Source organism: Tachyglossus aculeatus, chromosome 3 (assembly GCF_015852505.1).
Source record: "Tachyglossus aculeatus isolate mTacAcu1 chromosome 3, mTacAcu1.pri, whole genome shotgun sequence".
In the NCBI taxonomy this organism is placed as follows: domain Eukaryota; kingdom Metazoa; phylum Chordata; class Mammalia; order Monotremata; family Tachyglossidae; genus Tachyglossus; species Tachyglossus aculeatus.
Window position 1 is genome coordinate 66,611,115 of NC_052068.1, and position 22,227 is coordinate 66,633,341.

Genomic DNA, 22,227 nt, shown 5'->3' on the forward strand with positions numbered 1-22,227 from the left:
TAATGGTATTTTTTAAGCGCTTACTATGTGCCAAGCACTGTTCTAAGTCCTGGGGGAGATACAAGGTAATCAGGTTGACCCATATGGGGCTCACAGTCTTAATCCCCATTTTACAGATGACGTAACTGAGGCCCAGAGGAGTGAAGTGACTTGCCCAAGTCACACAGCTGACAAGTGGCTGACAGAGAAGCAGCGTGGCTCAGAGGAAAGAGCCCGGGCTCGGGAGTCAGAGGTCATGGGCTCTAATCCCGGCTCTGCCACTTGTCAGCTGCGTGACTTTGGTCAAGTCCACTTCTCTGGGCCTCAGTTCCCTCATCTGGAAAATGGGGATTAAGACCGTGAGCCCCCCGTGGGGCAACCTGACCACCCTGTATCCCCCCCAGCGCTTACAACGGTGCTTTGAACATAGTAAGTGCTTAGCAAACACCGTCATTATTAAGTGGCCGAGCCGGGATTAGATCCCACGACTTCTGACTCCCAAGCCCGCGTTCTTAGTGAAGTGACTTGCCCCAGTTCACACAACAGGCAAGGGGTGGAACCGGCATTAGAACCCAGGACCTTATGACTTGCAGGCCTGTGCTCTGTCCACTACAGCATGCTGCTTGTTATAAATATAATTATATTATAAATATAATTAATTTACACTTTATTATATTATCACCTATTAATTTATTATATTATTTCTATTTATAAACATTAATTATATTTATCATAAATTATTAGTGTAAATTATTATATCATTAATTTTATTATTGGTAGAGCTGGAATTATATTTTATAATTAATTGTATTTAACTATAAATATAATTAAAATAATCTAATAATATTATCTTGTTATAAAGATAATAATAATAATGCAGAAGGGCGTGGGAGATGCAGGCCCACAGAGAATAAAGGTCTAAGCGATACTGCTTCAACTAATAACGTTGATAGTATCAGCATTGATGATAATAATATCATCATCATCATCATCAATATAATAATATTATATCATCATCATCATTATCATCAATATAATATCATCATCATTATCATCATCAATATAATAATATGTCATCTTCATTATCATCATCAATATATCATCATCAATATAATAATATATCATCATCATCATTATCATCATCAATATGTGAGCCCACTGTTGGGTAGGGACCGTCTCTATATGTTGCCAACTTGTACTTCCCATACACTTAGTACAGTGCTCTGCACACAGTAAGTGCTCAAAAAATACGGTTGATTGATTGATTGATCAATGATGATACTATCACCGTTATTAGTTGAAGCAGTATCGCTTAGACCTTTATTCTCTGTGAGCCTGCATCTCCCATGCCCTTCTGTGTCACCCAGACTCACTCCCTTTGATGATGATGATGATGGTATTTGTTAAGCACTTACTATGTGCCAAGCACTGTTCTATGTGCTCCCTTTGCTCTCCCCCGCCACCCTTGCCCCACAGCACCTATATATATATATATATATATATATATATATATATATATATATATATATATATATATATATATATATGTCATTTTAAAAATATATATTGATGTCTGTTTATTCATATTGATGTCCGATTCCCCCCCTCTAGACTGTGAGCTCGTTCTGGGCAGAGATTGTTTTATTGTTGTATTGTACTTTCCCAAGCGCTTAGTACAGTGCTCTGCACACAGTAAGCACTTAATAAGAGAAGCAGCGTGACGTGGTAGAAAGAGCAGAGTCAGAGGTCGTGAGTTCTAATCCCGGCTCCGCCACTTGTCGGCTGTGTGATTTTGGGCAAGTCACTTGACTTCTCTGGGCCTCAGTTCCCTCATCTGTAAAATGGGGATGAAGACTGTGAGCCCACGTGGGACAACCTGATTACCTTGCATCTACCCCAGTGCTTAGAACAGTGCTTGGCACCTAGTAAGTGCTTAACAAATACCATCATTGCTATAGGAAAAACCGCGTGGTTTAGGGGTAAAGGCCTGGCCTGGGAATCAGAAGGACCTGGGTTATAACCCCAGCTCTGCTACATGCCTGCTGTGTGACCTTGGGCAAGTCACCTCACTTCTCTGTGCCTCCGTTACCTCATCTGTAAAATGGGGAGAAGACAGTGAGCCCTGTGTGGGAGAGGGACAGTATCCAACCTGATTGATTGATTCTCTGGGCCTCAGTTCCCTCATCTGTAAAATGGGGATTAAAACCGTGAACCCCCCGTGGGACAACCTGATCACCTCGTAACCTCCCCAGCGCTTAGAACAGTGCTTTGCACATAGTAAGCGCTTAATCAATCAATCAATCGTATTTATTGATTGCTTACTGTGTGCAGAGCACTGTACTAAGCGCTTGGGAAGTACAAGTTGGCAACATAACAAATCCCATCATCATTATTATTATTAATTGGAGGCCTGCAGCAGGCCCGAGCCTGGGGGGGGGGGGGGGGGGGGGGGGCGGGCCGGACTACATTTCCCAGACTCCCTGGCGCCGGGCCCCGTACACTGGGAAGGGCAGTTGCCCTCGCGCGGCCCCCTGGGAAATGTAGTTGTCCCCGCGCGGCCCCCTGGGAAATGTAGTCGGCGGCCGCCCTGGGCTTCTGAGGCCTGAGGCCCCGGGGGACTGTGGCAGCCGCTTCCCTGGTGCCACCCGTGCCAACCGTGAGTACCACCCAGCCGGCTTCCACCCCGACCGACAGACCGACCTCCCGGGATAACAATAATAATAATAATAATAGCATTTATTAAGCCCTTACTATGTGCAAAGCACTGTTCTAAGCGCTGGGGAGGTTACAAGGCGATCAGGATGTCCCACTGGGGGCTCCCAGTCTTCATCCCCGTTTGACAGATGAGGTCACCGAGGCCCAGAGAATCAATCAATCGTATTTATTGAGCGCTGACTGTGTGCAGAGCTCTGTACTGAGCGCTTGGGAAGTACAAGTTGGCAACATATAGAGATGTGCAGAGCACTGTACTGAGCACTTGGGAAGTCCAAGTTGGCAACATATAGAGACAGTCCCTACCCAACAGTGGGCTCACAGTCTGGAAAAGGGAGACAGAGAACAAAACCAAACATACTAACAAAATAAAATAAGTAGGATAGATATGTACAAGTAAAATAAATAAATAAATAGAGTAATAAATATGCAGAAACATATATACAAGAAGTGAAGTGACTTGCCCAAAGTCACCCAGCTGACAATTGGCGGAGGCGCAGTTTGAACCCGTGACCTCTGCCTCCAAAGCCCACGCTCTTTCCACTGAGCCACACCGCTTCGCGATGGCTATAGAGCCCAGGCCTAGGAGTCAGTTATTCATAATAATAATACTTTTGGTATTTATGAAGCACTTACTATGTGCAAAGCACTGTTCTAAGTGCAGGGGAGGTTACAAGACGATCAGGATGTCCCACTGGGGGCTCCCAGTCTTCATCCCCGTTTGACAGATGAGGTCACCGAGGCCCAGAGAATCAATCAATCGTATTTATTGAGCGCTGACTGTGTGCAGAGCACTGTACTAAGCGCTTGGGAAGTACAAGTTGGCAACATATAGAGACGGTCCCTACCCAACAGCGGGCTCACAGTCTATAAGGGGGAGACAGACAACAAAACAAAACATACTAACAAAATAAAATAAGTAGAATAGATATGTACAAGTAAAATAGAGTAATAAATATGTACAAACATATATACAAGAAGTGAAGTGACTTGCCCAAAGTCACCCAGCTGACAATTGGCGGAGGTGGGGTTTGAACCCGTGACCTCTGACTCCAAAGCCCACGCTCTTTCCACTGAGCCACACCGCTTCTCGATGGCTATAGAGCCCAGGCCTAGGAGTCAGTTATTCATAATAATAATAATTTTGGTATTTATGAAGCGCTTACTATGTGCAAAGCACTGTTCTAAGCGCAGGGGAGGTTACAAGGCGATCAGGATGTCCCACTGGGGGCTCCCGGTCTTCATCCCCGTTTGACAGATGAGGTCACCGAGGCCCAGAGAATCAATCAATCATATTTATTGAGCGCTTACTGTGTGCAGAGCACTGTACTAAGCGCTTGGGAAGTCCAAGTTGGCAACATCTAGAGACAGTCCCTACCCAACAGCGGGCTCACAGTCTAGAAGGGGGAGACAGAGAACAAAACCAAACATACTAACAAAATAAAATAAGTAGAATAGATATGTACAAGTAGAATAAATAAATAGAGTAATAAATATGTACAAACATATATACAAGAAGTGAAGTGACTTGCCCAAAGTCACCCAGCTGACAATTGGCGGAGGCGGGGTTTGAACCCATGACCTCTGACTCCAAAGCCCACGCTCTTTCCACTGAGCCACACCGCTTCTCGATGGCTATAAAGCCCGGGCCTAAGAGTCAGTTATTCATAATAATAATAATTTTGGTATTTATTAAGCACTTACTATGTGCAAAGCACTGTTCTAAGCGCTGGGGAGGATACAAGGTGATCAGGTTGTCCCATGCAGGGCTCACAGTCTTCCTCCCCATTTGACAGATGAGGGAACTGAGGCCCAGAGAAGTCAAGTGACTTGCCCAAAGTCACACAGCTGACAAGCGGTGGAGGTGGGATTCATCCAGTCCTTCATTCAATCGTATTCACCGAGCGCTGTCCGGGTGCGGAGCACTGTTCTAAGCGCTTGGGAAGCCCCTTCCTTCCTGTCCCCCTCGCCCCCCTCTCCATCCCCCCATCTTACCTCCTTCCCTTCCCCACAGCACCTGTATATATGTATAAATGTTTGTACATATTTATTACTTTATTTATTTTACTTGTACATATCTATTCTATTTATTTTATTTTGTTAGTATGTTTGGTTTTGTTCTCTGTCTCCCCCTTTTAGACTGTGAGCCCACTGTTGGGTAGGGACTGTCTCTCTATGTTGCCAACTTGTACTCTCCCAAGCGCTTAGAACAGTGCTCTGCACACAGTAAGCGCTCAATAATTGATTGAATGAACGAACCCCAGGGGGTTTTCAGATGTCTAAGGTAACTCACATCATCTTGAAGGTGCTTAATAAATATCAGTAATGATGATGCCCCCTCCTCCTATATGATGCAGAAGCCTTTCGTTTCAAAGTCAAGGCCAATATAAAGTTTACCCACACAGCTCCTCAAAAGCCTGTCAATCAATCAATCAATCGTATTTATTGAGCGCTTACTGTGTGCAGAGCACTGTACTAAGCGCTTGGGAAGTACAGGTTGGCAACATATAGAGACAGTCCCTACCCAACAGCGGGCTCACAGTCTAGAAGGGGGAGACAGAGAACAAAACCAAACATATTAACAAAATAAAATAAATAGAATAGATATGTACAAGTAAAATCAATAAATAGAGTAATAAATATGTACAAACATATATACACATATACAGTCGTTGCTTCTCATGTCATGGTCCTGCTGAATTGAGGTGGAGTGGTTTGTTGAAGGTGGGATTGGGCAGTGAACGTAAGGAAGCATTTGCCAAAAAGGCTAAGATGGAGGAATCCAAAGACGAGGCCTGCAAATGCACATGGAAAATTGGATTGGTGCCTTCTTTTCCCCCCAATCAATCAGTGGTATTTATTAAGTTCCTACTAAGGTCTTGATGAATACATCTCAAACAAGACACCTATTTCCAAGCTCCCATGACGAAGCCAGATGAAAAATAAAAACCTGCAAATGGTTAGTGTATGGCTATCAGGGTAAAGTAGCCAAATAAGTAATTGAGTAGATGTTGAAAATGTAAATATATATAACCATACACACAGTCTCTAGACTGTTTAAGCTCATTCTGGGCAGGGAATGTGTCTCTATTGTTGTATTGTACTCTCCCAAGCGCTTAGAACAGTGCTGTGCACACAGTAAGTGCTCAATAAATACGACTAAGGGAACACGTGTAGCAACTCTTGTTATATTGTACTCTCCCAAGCAACGCTGTGCACCAGAAGTCAATAAATACCATTCATTGATCCGTACATATGTACTGAGGATAGGAAATAAAATGGAATCAATCAATCAATCAATCGTATTTATTGAGCGCTTACTATGTGCAGAGCACTGTACTAAGCGCTTGGGAAGTACAAATTGGCAACACATAGAGACAGTCCCTACCCAACAGTGGGCTCACAGTCTAAAAGGGGGAGACAGAGAACAAAACCAAACATACCAACAAGATAAAATAAATAGGATAGAAATGTACAAGTAAAATAAATAAATACTAGTGAATAAAATAGGAAATAAAATAAAATAGGAAATAAAATAAAATAGGAAATAAAATAAAATAGGAAATAAAATAAAATAAAATAGCTAATGGCTATTGTGTTGACCCAGTGAGGGTGTGGTGAATTATTCAGGAAGGTTCCCTGTGGGAGCTGGGTCTTCAGGAGGATTTTGAAGATGGGGAGAGCAGTGGTCGGTCAGAACTGGGGGGAATAGGACTGGTGAAGTACAATTAGAAGAGGAGCTTTGGAGAAATGGAGAGTTTAAGCCGGGAAGTCGGGGGTAAAAGGAGTCCATATGTAGGATGGGGAGAGTTGGGGAGAACTTTCAGTTAATCCATCAATCAGCGGTATTTATTGAACTCTTACGCTGTGCGGAGCACTGGAGTACACTTGGGCGAGTACAATTACAGCAGAGTTGGTAGCCAAGTTCCCTGCCTATGTTGAGCTTAATGGAAGCCAGCTGGGGGGAATTGTTGCTTGATGTGGAGGGAAATGGGACGTTATTGGAGGTTTTTAGGAGAAAAGAGATGTGTACCAAGCAGCACTTTTAAGAAGATGATCTGTGAAGCAGTGGTTGTACAAGCAAGTAGAGGTTGGAGGGGTGAGAGACCGGTGGAAGGGAGATGTCTGAGGAGGCTGATAATAAAAATAAAAATAATAATAATAATAATAATGGCATTTATTAAGCGCTTACTATGTGCAGAGCACTGTTCTAAGCGCTGGGGGGATACAAGGTGATCAAGTTGTCCCACGTGGAGCTCACAGTCTTAATCATCATCATCATCAATCGTATTTATTGAGCGCTTACTATGTGCAGAGCACTGTACTAAGCACTTGGGAAGCACAAATTGGCAACATATAGAGACAGTCCCTACCCAACAGTGGGCTCACAGTCTAAAAGGGGGAATCCCCATTTTACAGATGAGGGAACTGAGGCTCAGAGAAGTGAAGTGCCTTGCCCAAGGTCACACAGCAGACATGTGGCGGAGTCGGGATTCAAACCTGTGACCTCCGACTCCAAAGCCCGGGCTCTTTCCACTGAGCCACGCTGCTTCTCTGTCTCTGATATAGCTATACGGTGGCTGATATAGAAGTCTTACCGTGATATAATGAGCTGAAACCGGGAGGGTGAGTGGAAATCAATCTCCAAGTGGGATTTATTGAGAGTACAATAGAGGTGGTAGAGACGATCCCTACCCACCAGGAGCGTACAGGGTGGAGGCAAGGAAGGGGTGGATCTTGGAAAGGTTGCGTAGGGAGAGTTGGCAGGATTTAGAAGTTCTTTGGATAACAGACGAACCTTCAACTCCCGTAAACCGTCAGGCCTAAAATACCGCATCAGGCCGCGATTGCCAGAACAAACAAAAACCCAAGTCCTGTTTATAACGCAGTGTTTGAGCGGGTCGATGGGAGTATTATTCTGAAGTGTTTACCAATTCCACTAAAATCTGGTTTACTGTGCCAGACAACTTCACTGAACCCTTTATCTTCAAATCTAGAATCCCAGGGAGGAGATTCATTCAATCGTATTTATCGAGCGCTTACTGTGCACAGAGCACTGAAAACTATGCAAGCAATGATTTCTACCGGCAAAGAGACAACCCTTCTGCTTCTTCCCAATTAAATCTCGAAACGATAGAGTGGGATAGGGATCATCACCTTTATCTTCAAAGCAACCCCAGATATGCATTGTACCCAGTGGCTGCTCAGTAATTATTACTGCTACGCAGTGGCAAGGCAGACACTGAAGGTTTAGTCTGGACAGCTGTGTTATAGAAAGTGAAATAGATGTACTATTTATTTTCCTAAACAGAGCTAGTCTAAACGGAGCAGCAAATAAATTTGAGGAATTTATTGCTTTCTCTTAGTCATTCTTCCAAGTTTGAGAAGCTTCCCTGCCTTTTTCCTCTCCTCTCCCCTCCCCATCGCCTCCCCCTCTGCCCTACCCTCTTCACCTCCCCACAGCGCTTGTCTATATTTGCACATATTTATTACTCTATTTTATTTGTACGTATTTACTACTCTATTTTATTAATGATGTGTATATAGCTATAATTCTATTTAGTCTGACGGTATTGACACCTGTCTACCTGTTTTGTTTTGCTGTCTGTCTCCCCCTTCTAGACTGTGAGCCCGTCATTGGGTAGTGACCATCTCTGTATGTTGCCGATTTGTACTTCCCAAGCGCTTAGTACAGTGCTCTGCACACAGTAAGCGCTCAATGAATACGATTGAATGAGAATGCTCAAAAAAATCATATTTTTCTGGGACTTTTGAGTTTCAAAGTCACAATGACAGCTTTGCTGGTTTCCCGGCTCCTTCAAGTTATAACTAACTCAGACCTCATTAGCCTTAAAACGTCCGCAGCCCAGGCCAATGTTCATTTAGTGTCAAATTGCTAAGCAGAAAAATCTCTATCTTGGGAGGCCCTGGGGCTTCTGAAATGGAAACCACACCTTTTACCTGCTGGTGTAGATTCTGCTTTGTGATGACATGAAATTGCTGCAAGAAATGAACTAGCGTGAATCATAGAAATGAAGTATTTAACCAAGGTGTGTCGTTTAGTGGCTCTACCCTACTCCTTGGGCATTCCACAGAGATTAGGCAGACAGATTTGATTTGTTGCTCTTTTGTGTCTCTAAGGGTGATTCAGAGTGTTGCCTACAATTATTACTCTATTTTATTTTATTTTATTTATTTTATTTACTCCAAGAGTCCCACTTAATTTGTTCTTGTCATTTCCTTGAGATTCTTAATACCGGACTGAGCTTTTTTTTACCCCGCTATGTTAAAAAAAACACACACAAACATAGCCAGGAACAGGGGTAAGGGGAGGATGAAAGAGGGAGGATTTACAGAACTCAAAAAGCTCTCCCTTCCCCAAACCTTCTTCCTCCTCAGGGAGGAACTGTTGGGAAATTCCTCCTTGCCCCCTGAATGGGAGAGTCGTGAAAATATGGTAAGAACTCGCTCTCCCTTTCCAAGTTAAAAAGTACTAAATGCCGTAACAAACAAAAATCGAGATGGGCCACAGAATGGGAAACATTCTGGGTAGGGACTGTCTCTATATGTTGTCGACTTGTCTCCACTTGTCAGCTGTGTGACTTTAGGCAAGTCACTTAACTTCTGCCTCTTTTAGACTGTGAGCCCACTGTTGGGTAGGGACTGTCTCTATATGTTGCCAACTTGCACTTCCCAAGCGCTTAGTACAGTGCTCTGCACACAGTAAGCGCTCAATAAATATGATTGATGATGATGATGCCTCAGTTACCTTATCTGTAAAATGGGGATTAAGATTGTGAGCCCCACATGGGACAACCTGAGCTCCTTGTAATAATAATAATAATAATAATGGCATTTATTAAGCGCTTACTATGTGCAAAGCACTGTTCCCCCTTTTAGACTATGAGCCCACTGTTGGCTAGGGACTGTCTCTATATGTTGCCAATTTGTACTTCCCAAGCACTTAGTACAGTGCTCTGCACATAGTAAGCGCTCAATAAATACGATTGATGATGATGATGTTCTAAGCACTGGGGAGGCTACAAGATTATCAGGTTGTCCCTCATGGGGCACACAGTCTCAATCCCCATTTTACAGATGAGGTAACTGAGGCCCAGAGAAGTGAAGTGACTTGCCCAAAGTCACACAGCTGACAATTGGCGGAGTGGGGATTTGAACCCATGACTTCTGCCTCCAAAGCCCGGGCTCTTTCCTACTGAGCCACGCTGCTTCTCTTGTATTCTCCCCAGCCCTTGGAACAGTGCACATAGTAAGCACTTAATAAATGCCATTATTATTATTATTACTGTACTTCCCAAGCGCTTAGGACAGTGCTGTGTACACAGTAAGCGCTCAATAAATACGATTGATTGAATGAAGGAAGGAATGAAACAGCGTGGCCTAGTAGAAAGAGCCTGGGGCTGGAAGTCAGGAGTTCGAGTTCTAACTCCGGCTCCACCACGTAACATCTTGTAGGACCTTGAACCAGTCACTTAACTTTTCTGTGTAAGAAAAATGGACATTGAGTACCTGTTCTCCCTCCTTATTAGACCGTGAGCCCCGCGGGGGGGGACGGGGGACTGTGTCCGACCCAACTGATTTGTACTCAGCCCGTCGCGTAGGATCATCATCATCAATCGTATTTATTGAGCGCTTACTGTGTGCAGAGCACTGGACTAAGCGCTTGGGAAGTCCAAGTTGGCAACCTATAGAGACAGCCCCGACCCAACAGTGGGCTTACAGTCTAAAAGGGGGAGACAGAGAACGAAACCAACCATACTAACAAAATAAAATAAATAGAATAGATATGTACAAGTATAATAAATAAATAAAAAGGGTAATATATATGTACAAACATATATACAGGATATGCATATATACAGGATAGTGCTTGACACATAGTAAGTGCTTAGAGAATCGGCCAGGTTTTCTCAGCGCACGTTGGCGGCCTTGGGAATACAGAGATGAGGCCCGAGGACCCAATGGATCATCATCATCATCAGTCGTATTTATTGAGCACTTACTAGGTGCAGAGCACTGTACTAAGCGCTTGGGAAGTCCAAGTTGGCAACCTATAGAGACAGCCCCGACCCAACAGTGGGCTCACAGTCTAAAAGGGGGAGACAGAGAACAAAACCAAACATACTAACAAAATAAAATAAATAGAACAGATATGGACAAGTAAAATAAATAAATAAAAAGAGTAATAAATATGTACAAACATATATACAGGATATACATATATACAGGATAGTGCTGGACACATAGTAAGTGCTGAGAGAATCGGCCAGGTTTTCTCAGCGCACGTTGGCGGCCTTGGAATACAGAGATGAGGCCCGAGGACCCAATGGATCATCATCATCATCAATCGTATTTATTGAGCGCTTACTATGTGCAGAGCACTGTACTAAGTGCTTGGGAAGTAGAAATTGGCAACATCTAGAGACAGTCCCTACCCAACAGTGGGCTCACAGTCTAAAAGGGGGAGACAGAGAACAAAACCAAACATACTAACAAAATAAAATAAATAGAATAGATATGGACAAGTAAAATGAATGAATAAAAGGAGTAATAAATATGTACAAACATATATACAGGATATACATATATACAGGATAGTGCTTGACACATAGTAAGTGCTTAGAGAATCGGCCAGGTTTTCTCAGTGCATGTTGGCGGCCTTGGGAATACAGAGGTGAGGCCCGAGGACCCAATGGATCATCATCATCATCAGTCGTATTTATTGAGCACTTACTGTGTGCAGAGCACTGTACTAAGCGCTTGGGAAGTACAAGTTGGCAACATCTAGAGACAGTCCCTACCCAACAGTGGGCTCACAGTCTAAAAGGGGGAGACAGAGAACAAAACCAAACATACTAACAAAATAAAATAAATAGAATAGATATGTACAGGTAAAATAAATAAATAGAGTAATAAATATGTACAAACATATATACATATATACAGGTGCTGTGACTTTGTGGAGCTTTCAGGAGAGCCGAACTTGCGTGTAAGTCTGCCCATTCTTTTCATTCATTCAATAGTATTTGTTAAGGACTTCCTAAGTGCAGAGCTATGTACTAGGCACTTGGGAGGGTGCAGTGAAATGACAAGATATAATAATAAAACTGACGGTATTCATTAAGCACTTACTATGTGCCAAGCACTGGGGTAGGTAGATACAAGGATATCAGGTTGTCCCACGTGGGACTTACAAACTTAATCCCCCGTTTTACAGATGAGGGAAGTGGGGTGCAGAGAAGTCAAGTGACTCGCCCAAAGTCACACAGCTGATATTTGGCGGGGTAAGGATTCGAACTCATGACCTCTGACTCCCAAGGCCGGGCTCTTTCCACTAAGCCACGCTGCTTCCCTGTGATCCTTGCCTTCCAAGAGTTTACAGTCTTTGTGCTGTCTTTTAGACTGTGAGCCCACTGTTGGGTAGGGACTGTCTCTATATGTTGCCAACTTGTACTTCCCAAGCGCTTAGTCCAGTGCTCTGCACATAGTAAGCGCTTGATAAATATGATTGATGATAATGCTGGGCTAGGACTTGTCAGCGCAGGAACTTCCCGCAATGGAAAAAATCGTCGTAATTGCGGTGTCCGTTGAGCACTTCCTATGCGGGGTAGGTATGGGGTTATCAGATTGTCGCACTGGCCCTTTTTATTTCTTTAAAAGGTATTTGTTAAGCACTTACTATGTGCCAGTTACTGTAATAAGCACTGGGGTAGCTACAAAATAATCAGGTTGGACACGGTCCGTATCTCACATAGGGCTCACAGTATTAACCCCCATTTTAGAGATGAGGTAAACTGAGGCCTGGAGCTATGGGACGACTTTCTCAGGGTCACACAGCGGATAAGTGACAGAGCCAGGATGAGAACTCAGATCTTCCTGACTCCAAGGGCCCTGCTCTATTGGGGCTCGCATTCCAAGGCGGCGGGAAAGCAGGACTTTCATCCCCATTTTACAGATGAGGAAACTGAGACACAGAGAATCTAGTTGACGTGCCCCAGGTCACCCAGCAGGCAAGTGGCAGATTAAGGATTATCAATCAATCCATCAATCAATCAATCAATCGTATTTATTGAGCGCTTACTATGTGCAGAGCAGTGTACTAAGCGCTTGGGAAGTCCAAGTTGGCAACATCTAGAGACGGTCCCTACCCAACAGCGGGCTCACAGTCTAAAAGGGGGAGACAGAGAACAAAACCAAGCATACTAACAAAATAAAATAGAATAGATATGTACAAGTAAAATAAATAAATAGAGTAATAATAAATAAATAGAGTAATAAATAAATAGAGTAATAGATTAGATTAGAAGCCAGGTCTCCAGATTCCCAGTGTGGGGCTTTTCCCACTAGCCCGTGAATCAATCAATCGTATTTATTGAGCGCTTACTGTGTGCAGAGCACTGTACTAAGCGCTTGGGAAGTCCAAGTTGGCAACATATGGAGACGGTCCCTACCCAACAGTGGGCTCACAGTCTAAAAGGGGGAGACAGAGAACAAAACCAAACATACTAACAAAATAAAATAAATAGAATAGATATGTACAAGTAAAATAAATAGAGTAATAAATAAATAGAGTAATGGATTAGATTAGAAGCCAGGTCTCCAGATTCCCAGTGTGGTGCTTTTCCCACTAGCCCGTGAATCAATCAATTGTATTTATTGAGCGCTTACTGTGTGCAGAGCACTGTACTAAGCGCTTGGGAAGTCCAAGTTGGCAACATATGGAGACGGTCCCTACCCAACAGTGGGCTCACAGTCTAAAAGGGGGAGACAGAGAACAAAACCAAACATACTAACAAAATAAAATAAATAGAATAGATATGTACAAGTAAAATAAATAGAGTAATAAATAAATAGAGTAATGGATTAGATTAGAAGCCAGGTCTCCAGATTCCCAGTGTGGTGCTTTTCCCACTAGCCCGTGAATCAATCAATCGTATTTATTGAGCGCTTACTGTGTGCAGAGCACTGTACTAAGTGCTTGGGAAGTACAAGTTGGCAACATAGAGAGACAGTCCCTACGCAACAGTGGGCTCACAGTCTAAAAGAACTGTGAACATTTCAGATCAGTGACCATTCAGTGAACATTTCAGATCAATCAGTGGTATCTATTGCAAGCTTACTGCGTGCAGAGCACAGTACTAAATCAATCAATCGTATTTATTGAGCGCTTACTGTGTGCAGAGCACTGTACTGAGCGCTTGGGAAGTACAAATTTGCAACATATAGAGACAGTCCCTACCCAACAGTGGGCTCACAGTCTAAAAGAACTGTGAACATTTCAGATCAATGACCATTCAGTGAACATTTCAGATCAATCAGTGGCATCTATCGCATGCTTACTGCATGCAGAGCACTGTAATAATAATAATAATAATAATAATGGCATTTATTAAGCGCTTACTATGTGCAAAGCACTGTTCTAAGCGCTGGGGAGGTTACAAGGTGATCAGGTTGTCCCACGGGGGGGGCTCACAGTCTTAATCCCCATTTTCCAGATGAGGGAACTGAGGCCCAGTGAAGTGACTTGCCCAAAGTCACACAGCTGACAAGTGGCGGAGCCGGGATTTGAACCGATGACCTCTGACTCCAAAGCCCGGGCTCTTTCCACCGAGCCACGTGCACTGTACTAAATCCGTCAATCAATCAGTCGTATTTATTGAGCGCTTACGGTGTGCAGAGCGCTGTACTAAGCGCTTGGGAAGTACAAGTTGGCAACATAAACGCCAAACGCATACTGAGTGCTGGGGAGAGTACGCTAGAGCGGAGTCGATAGGCCCAAGAGGAGTTTCCGGACTAGAGACCCCACGCCTTGGCCAAAGGGACGGGCGGACGGTGGGAACGTTGCCTTTCCGTGCTGTGACGTCCATTCCAGCTCCCGTCTCCCCCGGAAGGTCCCGAGGATGGCTCTGATCCGCGGAGCGACAAGGGCGGCGTGCGGGAGGACGTGGTCTCTGCCCAGCGGGCCGCCGCTCTCCACCTACGTCTCCAAAATGCGGTGAGCTTCCGCCCCGCCGGGGCTTCCGGCTTTTCAACTTGGGGTGCCGGCAGGATGTTGCCAATTTGTCCTTCCCAAGCGCTTAGTACAGTGCTCTGCACACAGTAAGCGCTCAATAAATACGACTGATTGATTGACGGATTTAGTACAGTGCACGTGGCTTGGTGGGAAGTACACATAGTAAGTGCTCAATAAATATGATTGATGATGATGCCGGGGGTGACCTCAAACAGAAGCGGGGGCGGGCAGCCCGGGGGGATAATAATTGTGGTATTCATTATAGCAAGCACCTATTGTCATCATCGATAGTATTTATTGAGCACTTATTGTGTGCAGAGCATTGTACTAAGCCACTTTTTTTCCCTATGGTCTTTATTAAGTGCTTACTATCACACTAAGCCACTTTTTTTTTCCTATGGTATTTATTAAGCGCTTACTACGCGCAGAGCATTGTACTAATCAATCAATCAATCGTATTTATTGAGCACTTACTGTGTGCAGAGCACTGGACTAAGTGCTTGGGAAGTCCAAGTTGGCAACATATAGAGACAGTCCCTACCCAACAGTGGGCTCACAGTCTAAATGGGGGAGACAGACAACAAAACCAAACATACTAACAAAATAAAATAGACTGTCATCAGTGATAGTATTTATTGAGCCCTTACTGTGTTCAGAGCATTGTACTAAGCCACTTTTTTTTCCCTATGGTATTTATTAAGCGCTTACTATGCGCAGAGCATTGTACTAATCAATCAATCAATCGTATTTATTGAGCGCTTACTGTGTGCAGAGCACTGGACTAAGCGCTTGGGAAGTCCAAGTTGGCAACATATAGAGACAGTCCCTACCCAACGGTGGGCTCACAGTCTTAAAGGGGCTACTTCTTTTTTTCCTATGGTATTTATTAAGCGCTTACTATGTGCAAAGCACTGTTCTAAGCGCCCGGGGAGGTTGTAAGATGATCAGGTTGTCCCACGGAGGGCTCACAGTTTTTAATCCCCATTTTATGGGTGAAATTTTTACGGTACTAAGCCACTTGAGAGAGTACGAGAATAACAGCTGTGGTATTTGTTAGGTGCCAAGCACTGTATTGTCATCATCGATGGTATTTATTGAAGTATTTATTGAAGAGAAGCAGCTTGGCTCAGTGGAAAGAGCCCGGGCTTTGGAGTCCGAGGTCATGGGTTCGAATGCCGGCTCCGCCACACGTCTGCTGTGTGACCTGGGGCAAGTCACTTCACTTCTCTGAGCCTCGGTTCCCTCATCTGGAAAATGGGGATGAAGGCTGTGAGCCCCCCGTGGGACAACCTGATCACCTTGTAACCTCCCCAGCGCTTAGAACGGTGCTTTGCACATAGTAAGCGCTTAACAAATGCCATCGTTCATTCATTCATTCACTGAATGATTCTCCCCCTTTTAGACCGTGAACCCACTGTTGGGTAGGGACTGTCTCTATATGTTGCCAACTTGTACTTCCCAAGCGCTTAGTACAGTGCTCTGCACACAGTAAGCGCTCAATAAATACGATTGATGATGATGATGAATGCTTAATATGTGCAGAGCACTGTACTAAGCACTTGGGAGAGCACAATAATAATAATTACAGTATTTGTTAAGCACTTACTATGTGCCAAGACTGTTCTAAGCGCTAGGGTAAATGCAGGGCAATCAGATTGTCCCACATGGGGCTCACAGTCTCGATCCCCATTTTACAGATGAGGCAGTTGAGGCACAGATGATAGTGATGATGGCATTTGTTAAGCGCTTACTATGTGCAAAGCACTGTTCTAAGCCCTGGGGAGAATACAAGGTAATCAGATTGTCCCCCGTGGGGCTCACAGTCTCGCTCCCCATTTTGCAGATGAGGTAACTGAGGCCCAGAGAAGTTAAGTGGCTTGCCCAAGGTCACACAGCAGACAAGTGGCGAACCCGGGATTAGAACCCACAACCTCTGAGTTCCAAGCCTGTGCTCTGGCCACTAGGCCAGGCTAATTGTGGTTTTCGGTGCTTACTCTGTGCCGAGTACTGATTCGGCATCATCAGTGGTATTTATTGAGCGCTTAATGTGTGCAAAGCACCTTACTAAGCGATTGGGAGAGTACAGAAATGATAATTGTGCTATTTGTTAAGCATTTACTTTGTGTCAAGCACTGTAAATAATAATAATAATGATGGCATTTGTTAAGCGCTTACTATGTGCCAAGCACTGTTCTAAGCGCTGGGGGGATATAAGGTAATCAGGTTGTCCCACGTGGGGCTCCCAGTCTTAGTCCCCATTTTCCAGATGAGGTAACTGAGGCTCAGAGAAGTGAAGTGACTTGCCCAAGGTCACACAGCAGACACGTGGGGGAGCTGGGATTCGAACCCATGACCTCTGACTCCGAAGCCCGGGCTCTGGCCACTCAGCCAGGCTGCTTCTCAGCACTTCTCTGTACTAAACACTGGGGTAGACACAAGATCATCAGGTCCCACATGGGGCTCATTGTGTGAGTAGGAGGGAGAACAAGCATTGAATCTCCATTTTACAGATGAAAAAACTGAGGCCCAGAGAATAATAATAATAATAATGGTATTTGTTAAGCACCTACTGTGTGCCAGGCACTGTACTAAGCACTGGGCTAGATACAAGCAAGGCAGGTTGGACACAGTCCCTGTCCAACGTGGGGTTCACAGTCTCAATCCCCATTTTACAGAGGAGGTACCTGAGGCCCAGAGAAGTAAAGTGACTTGTCCAAGGACATTCATTCATTCATTCCTTCAGTGGTATTTATTGAGCGCTTACTGTGTGTGCAGAGCACTGTACTAAGCGCTTGGGAAGTCCAAGTTGGCAACATCTAGAGACGGTCCCTACCCAACAGCGGGCTCACAGTCTAGAAGGGGGAGACGGACAACAAAACATATTAACAAAATAAAATAAATAGAATAAATATGTACAAATAAAATAAATCAATAAATAGAGTAATAAATCTGTACAAACATCTATACAGGTGCTGTGGGGAGGGGAAGGAGGTAAAGCGGGGGGATGGGGAGGGGGAGAGGAAAGAGGGCAGTTTGGGAAGGCCTCCTGGAGGAGGTGAGCTCTCCATCCATCAATCGTATTTATTGAGCGCTTACTGTGGGCAGAGCACTGTACTAAGTGCTTGGGAAGGACAAGCTCTCAGTAGGGCCTTGAAGAACACACAACTGACCAGTGGCAGAGGTGGAATTAGAACCCATGACCTTCTGACTCTCAGTCCCGCGTTCTATGTTAGTATGTTTGGTTTTGTTCTCTGTCTCCCCCTTTTAGACTGTGAGCCCACTGTTGGGTAGGGACTGTCTCTAGATGTTGCCAATTTGTACTTCCCACGCGCTTAGTCCAGTGCTCTGCACACAGTAAGCGCTCAATAAATACGACTGATTGATTGGGGCAACAAACAGTTCCAGCGCACCGGTAGGCTCCCCGAAGGGGCGTTGGCCGCATTTCTCTTTGGCCTTAGGATCTCGAAGCGTAGCCGCGTCAGCTTCGCTGGGCTGCACTGGCCATCCGAGTGGCGGGGTTTGGCCAGTCCCTTTCCTCTGTTGCCAACTTGTACTTCCCAAGCGCTTAGTACGGTGCTCTGCACACAGTAAGCGCTCCATAAATACGATTGATTGATTTCCTACAGGTCAGTGAATCGTAAGTTCCGATCTTACGGTTGGCTTTAATGCCTGGCCTCCTTGGCTTAGGAAGAGAGGGACAGGAATACGGGAAGGAGAGCAGCTTCCCGGGAAATTCCCTTCTTACGGGACTAGCCTCGCTCCTTTATGCTAACTCCTAGAACGTCTGCCCGTGTGGATGGCTAAGTGGGTACTTAAGAGACCCCCCCTCCCGATCCTCTCCACTCTCTCACGTGAGTTTTAGCCCGCTGCTAAATCCTTACCCCTCTCGGGATCGCCGGACGGTTTCCAGTCCTCTACCAGTCTCGGCTACGGGAGGGAGAGTCGAGCGGAGGCCTAACCATTCCGTGTTTAGCTTGGGCAATCAATCAATCGTATTTATTGAGCGCTTACTATGTGCAGAGCACTGTACTAAGCGCTTGGGAAGTACAAGTTGGCAACAGAGGAAAGGGACTGGCCAGCGAGCGGAAGGCAACCTGCCACGAGGCAAAACTCACCTGTGCTGGGCAGCAGAGGCATGGGAGGGGGTCGAAGGCGGACACTCAAGTTTAAGAAGAAGGCGACGATAAACCACTTCCATAGAAAACTCTGGATACGCTGCCAGAACGATCGCGGGCGGAGGTGGGGCGTCCCGGGAGAGATGCGTCCGTGGAGTCGCTGTGCGTCGGAAATGACAGCATAAGACAGGACGGGTCCTTGGCTCGCTACACAGTCATCATCATCATCATCAATCGTATTTATTGAGCGCTTACTGTGTGCAGAGCACTGTACTAAGCGCTTGGGAAGTACAGATTGGCAACATAAGTACAAATCGGCAACATAGCTCTGATCGCAGGCCCAAATTCAGGCACGGGTTGAGGCTGAAAACGGACTTATTTTTCCTTGGCTGAAGAAAGGACGAGAGCCTTTGACTTGCAAGGTTGGCTCCCTGAGTGGTGCCCTGGTGAACCTACCCGTCACCCTTCTCTGAAAAGTGCTCCCATCTGAAGTTTTATCATTTAGGTCTAGACTGTAAGCTCCCTGTAGGCAGAGGACGTGTCTACCGCCCCGTTATATTGTGCTCTCCGAAGCGCTCAGTATAGTTCTCTGCCCACAAGGGCACAGGCACAGAGAATAATAATAATTATAATATTAATGATGGCATGTGTTATTGAGCACAGTGGGCGCTCAATAAATATGCTTGATTGGGTCTCCCTTATTGACCGTGAGCCCCATGTTGGACACAGGGACTGTGTCAATCAATCAATCAATCAATCAGTCGTATTGAGCGCTCACTGTGTGCAGAGCACTGTACTAAGCACTTGGGAAGTCCAAGTTGGCAACATATAGAGACGGGCCCTACCCAACAGCGGGCTCACAGTCTAAAAGGGGGAGACAGAGAACAAAACCAAACATACTAACAAAATAAAATAAATAGATTGTCATCATCGATGGTATTTATTGAGCGCTTACTGTGTGCAGAGCATTGTACTAAGCCACTTTTTTTTTCCTATGGTATTTATTAAGCGCTTACTCTGCGCAGAGCATTGTATCAATCAATCATTCATATTTATTGAGCGCTTACTGTGTGCAGAGCACTGGACTAAGCGCTTGGGAAGTCCAAGTTGGCAACGTATAGAGACGGTCCCTACCCAACAGTGGGCTCACAGTCTAAAAGGGGGAGACAGAGAACAAAACCAAACATACTAACAAAATAAAATAAATAGAATAGATATGTACAAGTAAAATAAATAAAGAGTAATAAATATGTACAAACATATACAATCTAGTGGGGAAGACACATTAAAATAAATTGCAAGTAGGGGAAATAACAGAAAATATGAATGTCTACATAAGTACTGCGGGGGCAGAGTGAGTTTCAAAATGTTCAGGGGGTACAGACCAAAGTGTAGAAGGGAGGAAATGGGTTGGGAGATAAGAGGTTAGTCAGGGAAGAGATATAATAATAATAATAATGATGATGATGGCATTTGTTAAGCACTTACTATGTGCAAAGCACTGTTCTCAGCGCTAGGTATGATTTTAGTAGGACTTCGACGACGGGGAGAGTGGTGGTCTTTTGGATAGGAAGCGGGAGGGAATTCCAGGAGGAAGGGAGTGAACAAAAGCTTGATGGAGAGAGGAGCTTGAGGCAGAGTAAGCAGATCAGGATTAGAGAAATGACATGTGGGGGCTGCATTTAAGTGGGAAATCGGCGTGGTACGGTAGGAGGGGGAGAGCTGATCGAGTGCCTTAAAGCCAATGGTCAGGAGTCTCTGTTTGACTAACAGTGGACAGACAGCCATTAGTACTTTTTGAGGAGAGAACACTCCGTAATTGGTCCATCTGATTAGCTTGTCTCCGCCCCAGTGCTTAGGGCAGTGCTTACCGAACACCGTTGTCATTAGAGAAGCAGCGTGGCTCAGTGAGAAGAGCACAGGCTTGGGAGTCAGAGGTCATGGGTTCGAATCCCGGCTCTGCCACTTGTCAGCTTGACCTTGGGCAGCCACTTAACTTCTCTGGGCCTCAGCTGCCTCATCTGTAAAATGGGGATTAAGACTGTGAGCCCCCCGAGGGACAACCTGATCGCCTTGTAACCTCCCCAGCCTTAGAACAGTGCTTTGCATGTAGCAAGCGCTTAATAATTGCCGTTATTATTATTATTATTACCCAACCAAAGTGATGATGCTGTTCCCCTTCGCCCAGAACCCAAGTGAAGCGTCGCAATGGGCTTTCTGTTTCAACAACAGGTACCTGTTTGACTTAAAAGAAGATGACCACGCTTGTAGGCAAGCCCTGAACTCAGGAACCTTCTACCTCTTTCACAGCCTGACTCCTTTGCTGCTGAAATCCGGGAATAGGTTTGTGCCTCCGACGTTCACTGTGTCGGGTAAGTGTGTTCCCTTTCTCCTCTCCTTCCCCGCCACCGCCAAAAGGGCCAGGCAAGTTGCCTAAAAGCGGAATTCTGGGATTCTTGATGCCTCCAGATCCCGAGCCTGCGCGGTTACGTCTGAATCCCCAAGAAGAAGAAGAACTGTGGTATTTGTGGTCTATCTGGGCCATGCACAATACTAAATAGAAATAAGAAATAAGGTAATAAGGTAAGGTAGAAGTAAGGTAATCAGGTCAGAAATGGTCCCTGTCCCACGTGGGGCTCACAATCGAAGTGGGAGGGAGAACGGGTTTTGAGCCTCATTTTCGAGATGAGGAAACTCAGGCACAAGTAATAATAATAATAATAATAATAATGGCATTTGTTAAGCGCTTACTATGTGCAAAGCACTGTTCTAAGTGCTGGGCGGATACAAGGTGATCAGGTTGTCCCACGTGGGGCTCACAGCCTTCATTGTACAGATGAGGTAACTGAGGCTCAGAGAAGTGAAGTGACTGGCCCAAGGTCGCACAGCAGGCGTGCGGCGGAGCCGGGATCCGAACCCATGACCTCTGGCTCCAAAGCCCGGGCTCTTTCCGTTGAGCCACGCTGCTTCTCTAGCCATTGAGTAACTTGACCAAAGTCACACAGCGGACAAGTGGTAGAGCCGGGATTAGAACCCAGGTCTTCCTACTCCCAGACTTATACTCTTTCCACTAGGCCACCCCACTTCTCCTGATACTTATCAGCGTGGCTCAGTGGAAAGAGCCCGGGCTTTGGAGCCACAGGTCATGGGTTCGAACCCCGGCTCTACCACGTGTCTGCTGTGTGACCTTGGGCAAGTCAGTTAACTTCTCGGAGCCTCAGTTACCTCATCTGTAAAATGGGGATGATAACTGTGAGCCCCATGCGGGACAATCTGATCACCTTGTATCCCCCCCCAGCGCTTAGAACAGTGCTTTGCGCATAGGAAGCGCTTAACAAATGCTATCATTATTATCAGGCGATACGCCCCAGATAAATATTAATGATC

The 22,227-nt window shown here is 45.2% G+C and overlaps 1 protein-coding gene across 4 annotated transcripts in view; it reads left to right on the forward strand.

The window, feature by feature from the left end:
- The first annotated feature begins 2,567 nt into the window (after positions 1-2,567).
- NUDT13 (nudix hydrolase 13) overlaps positions 2,568-22,227 on the forward strand; it is a 33,940-nt gene continuing 14,280 nt past the window's right edge. Inside the window, exons 1-3 of one of the 4 annotated variants that reach the window (XM_038744081.1) lie at positions 2,568-2,635; positions 14,604-14,707; positions 21,073-21,212. In XM_038744081.1, coding sequence (XP_038600009.1) covers positions 14,613-14,707; positions 21,073-21,212 — 235 coding nt within the window. In that variant the 5' untranslated portion in view covers positions 2,568-2,635; positions 14,604-14,612. Of the gene's footprint in view, positions 2,636-14,584; positions 14,708-21,072; positions 21,213-22,227 lie in introns of those variants that run through there. The other 3 variants (XM_038744080.1, XM_038744083.1, XM_038744082.1) reach the window with 3 other exon arrangements.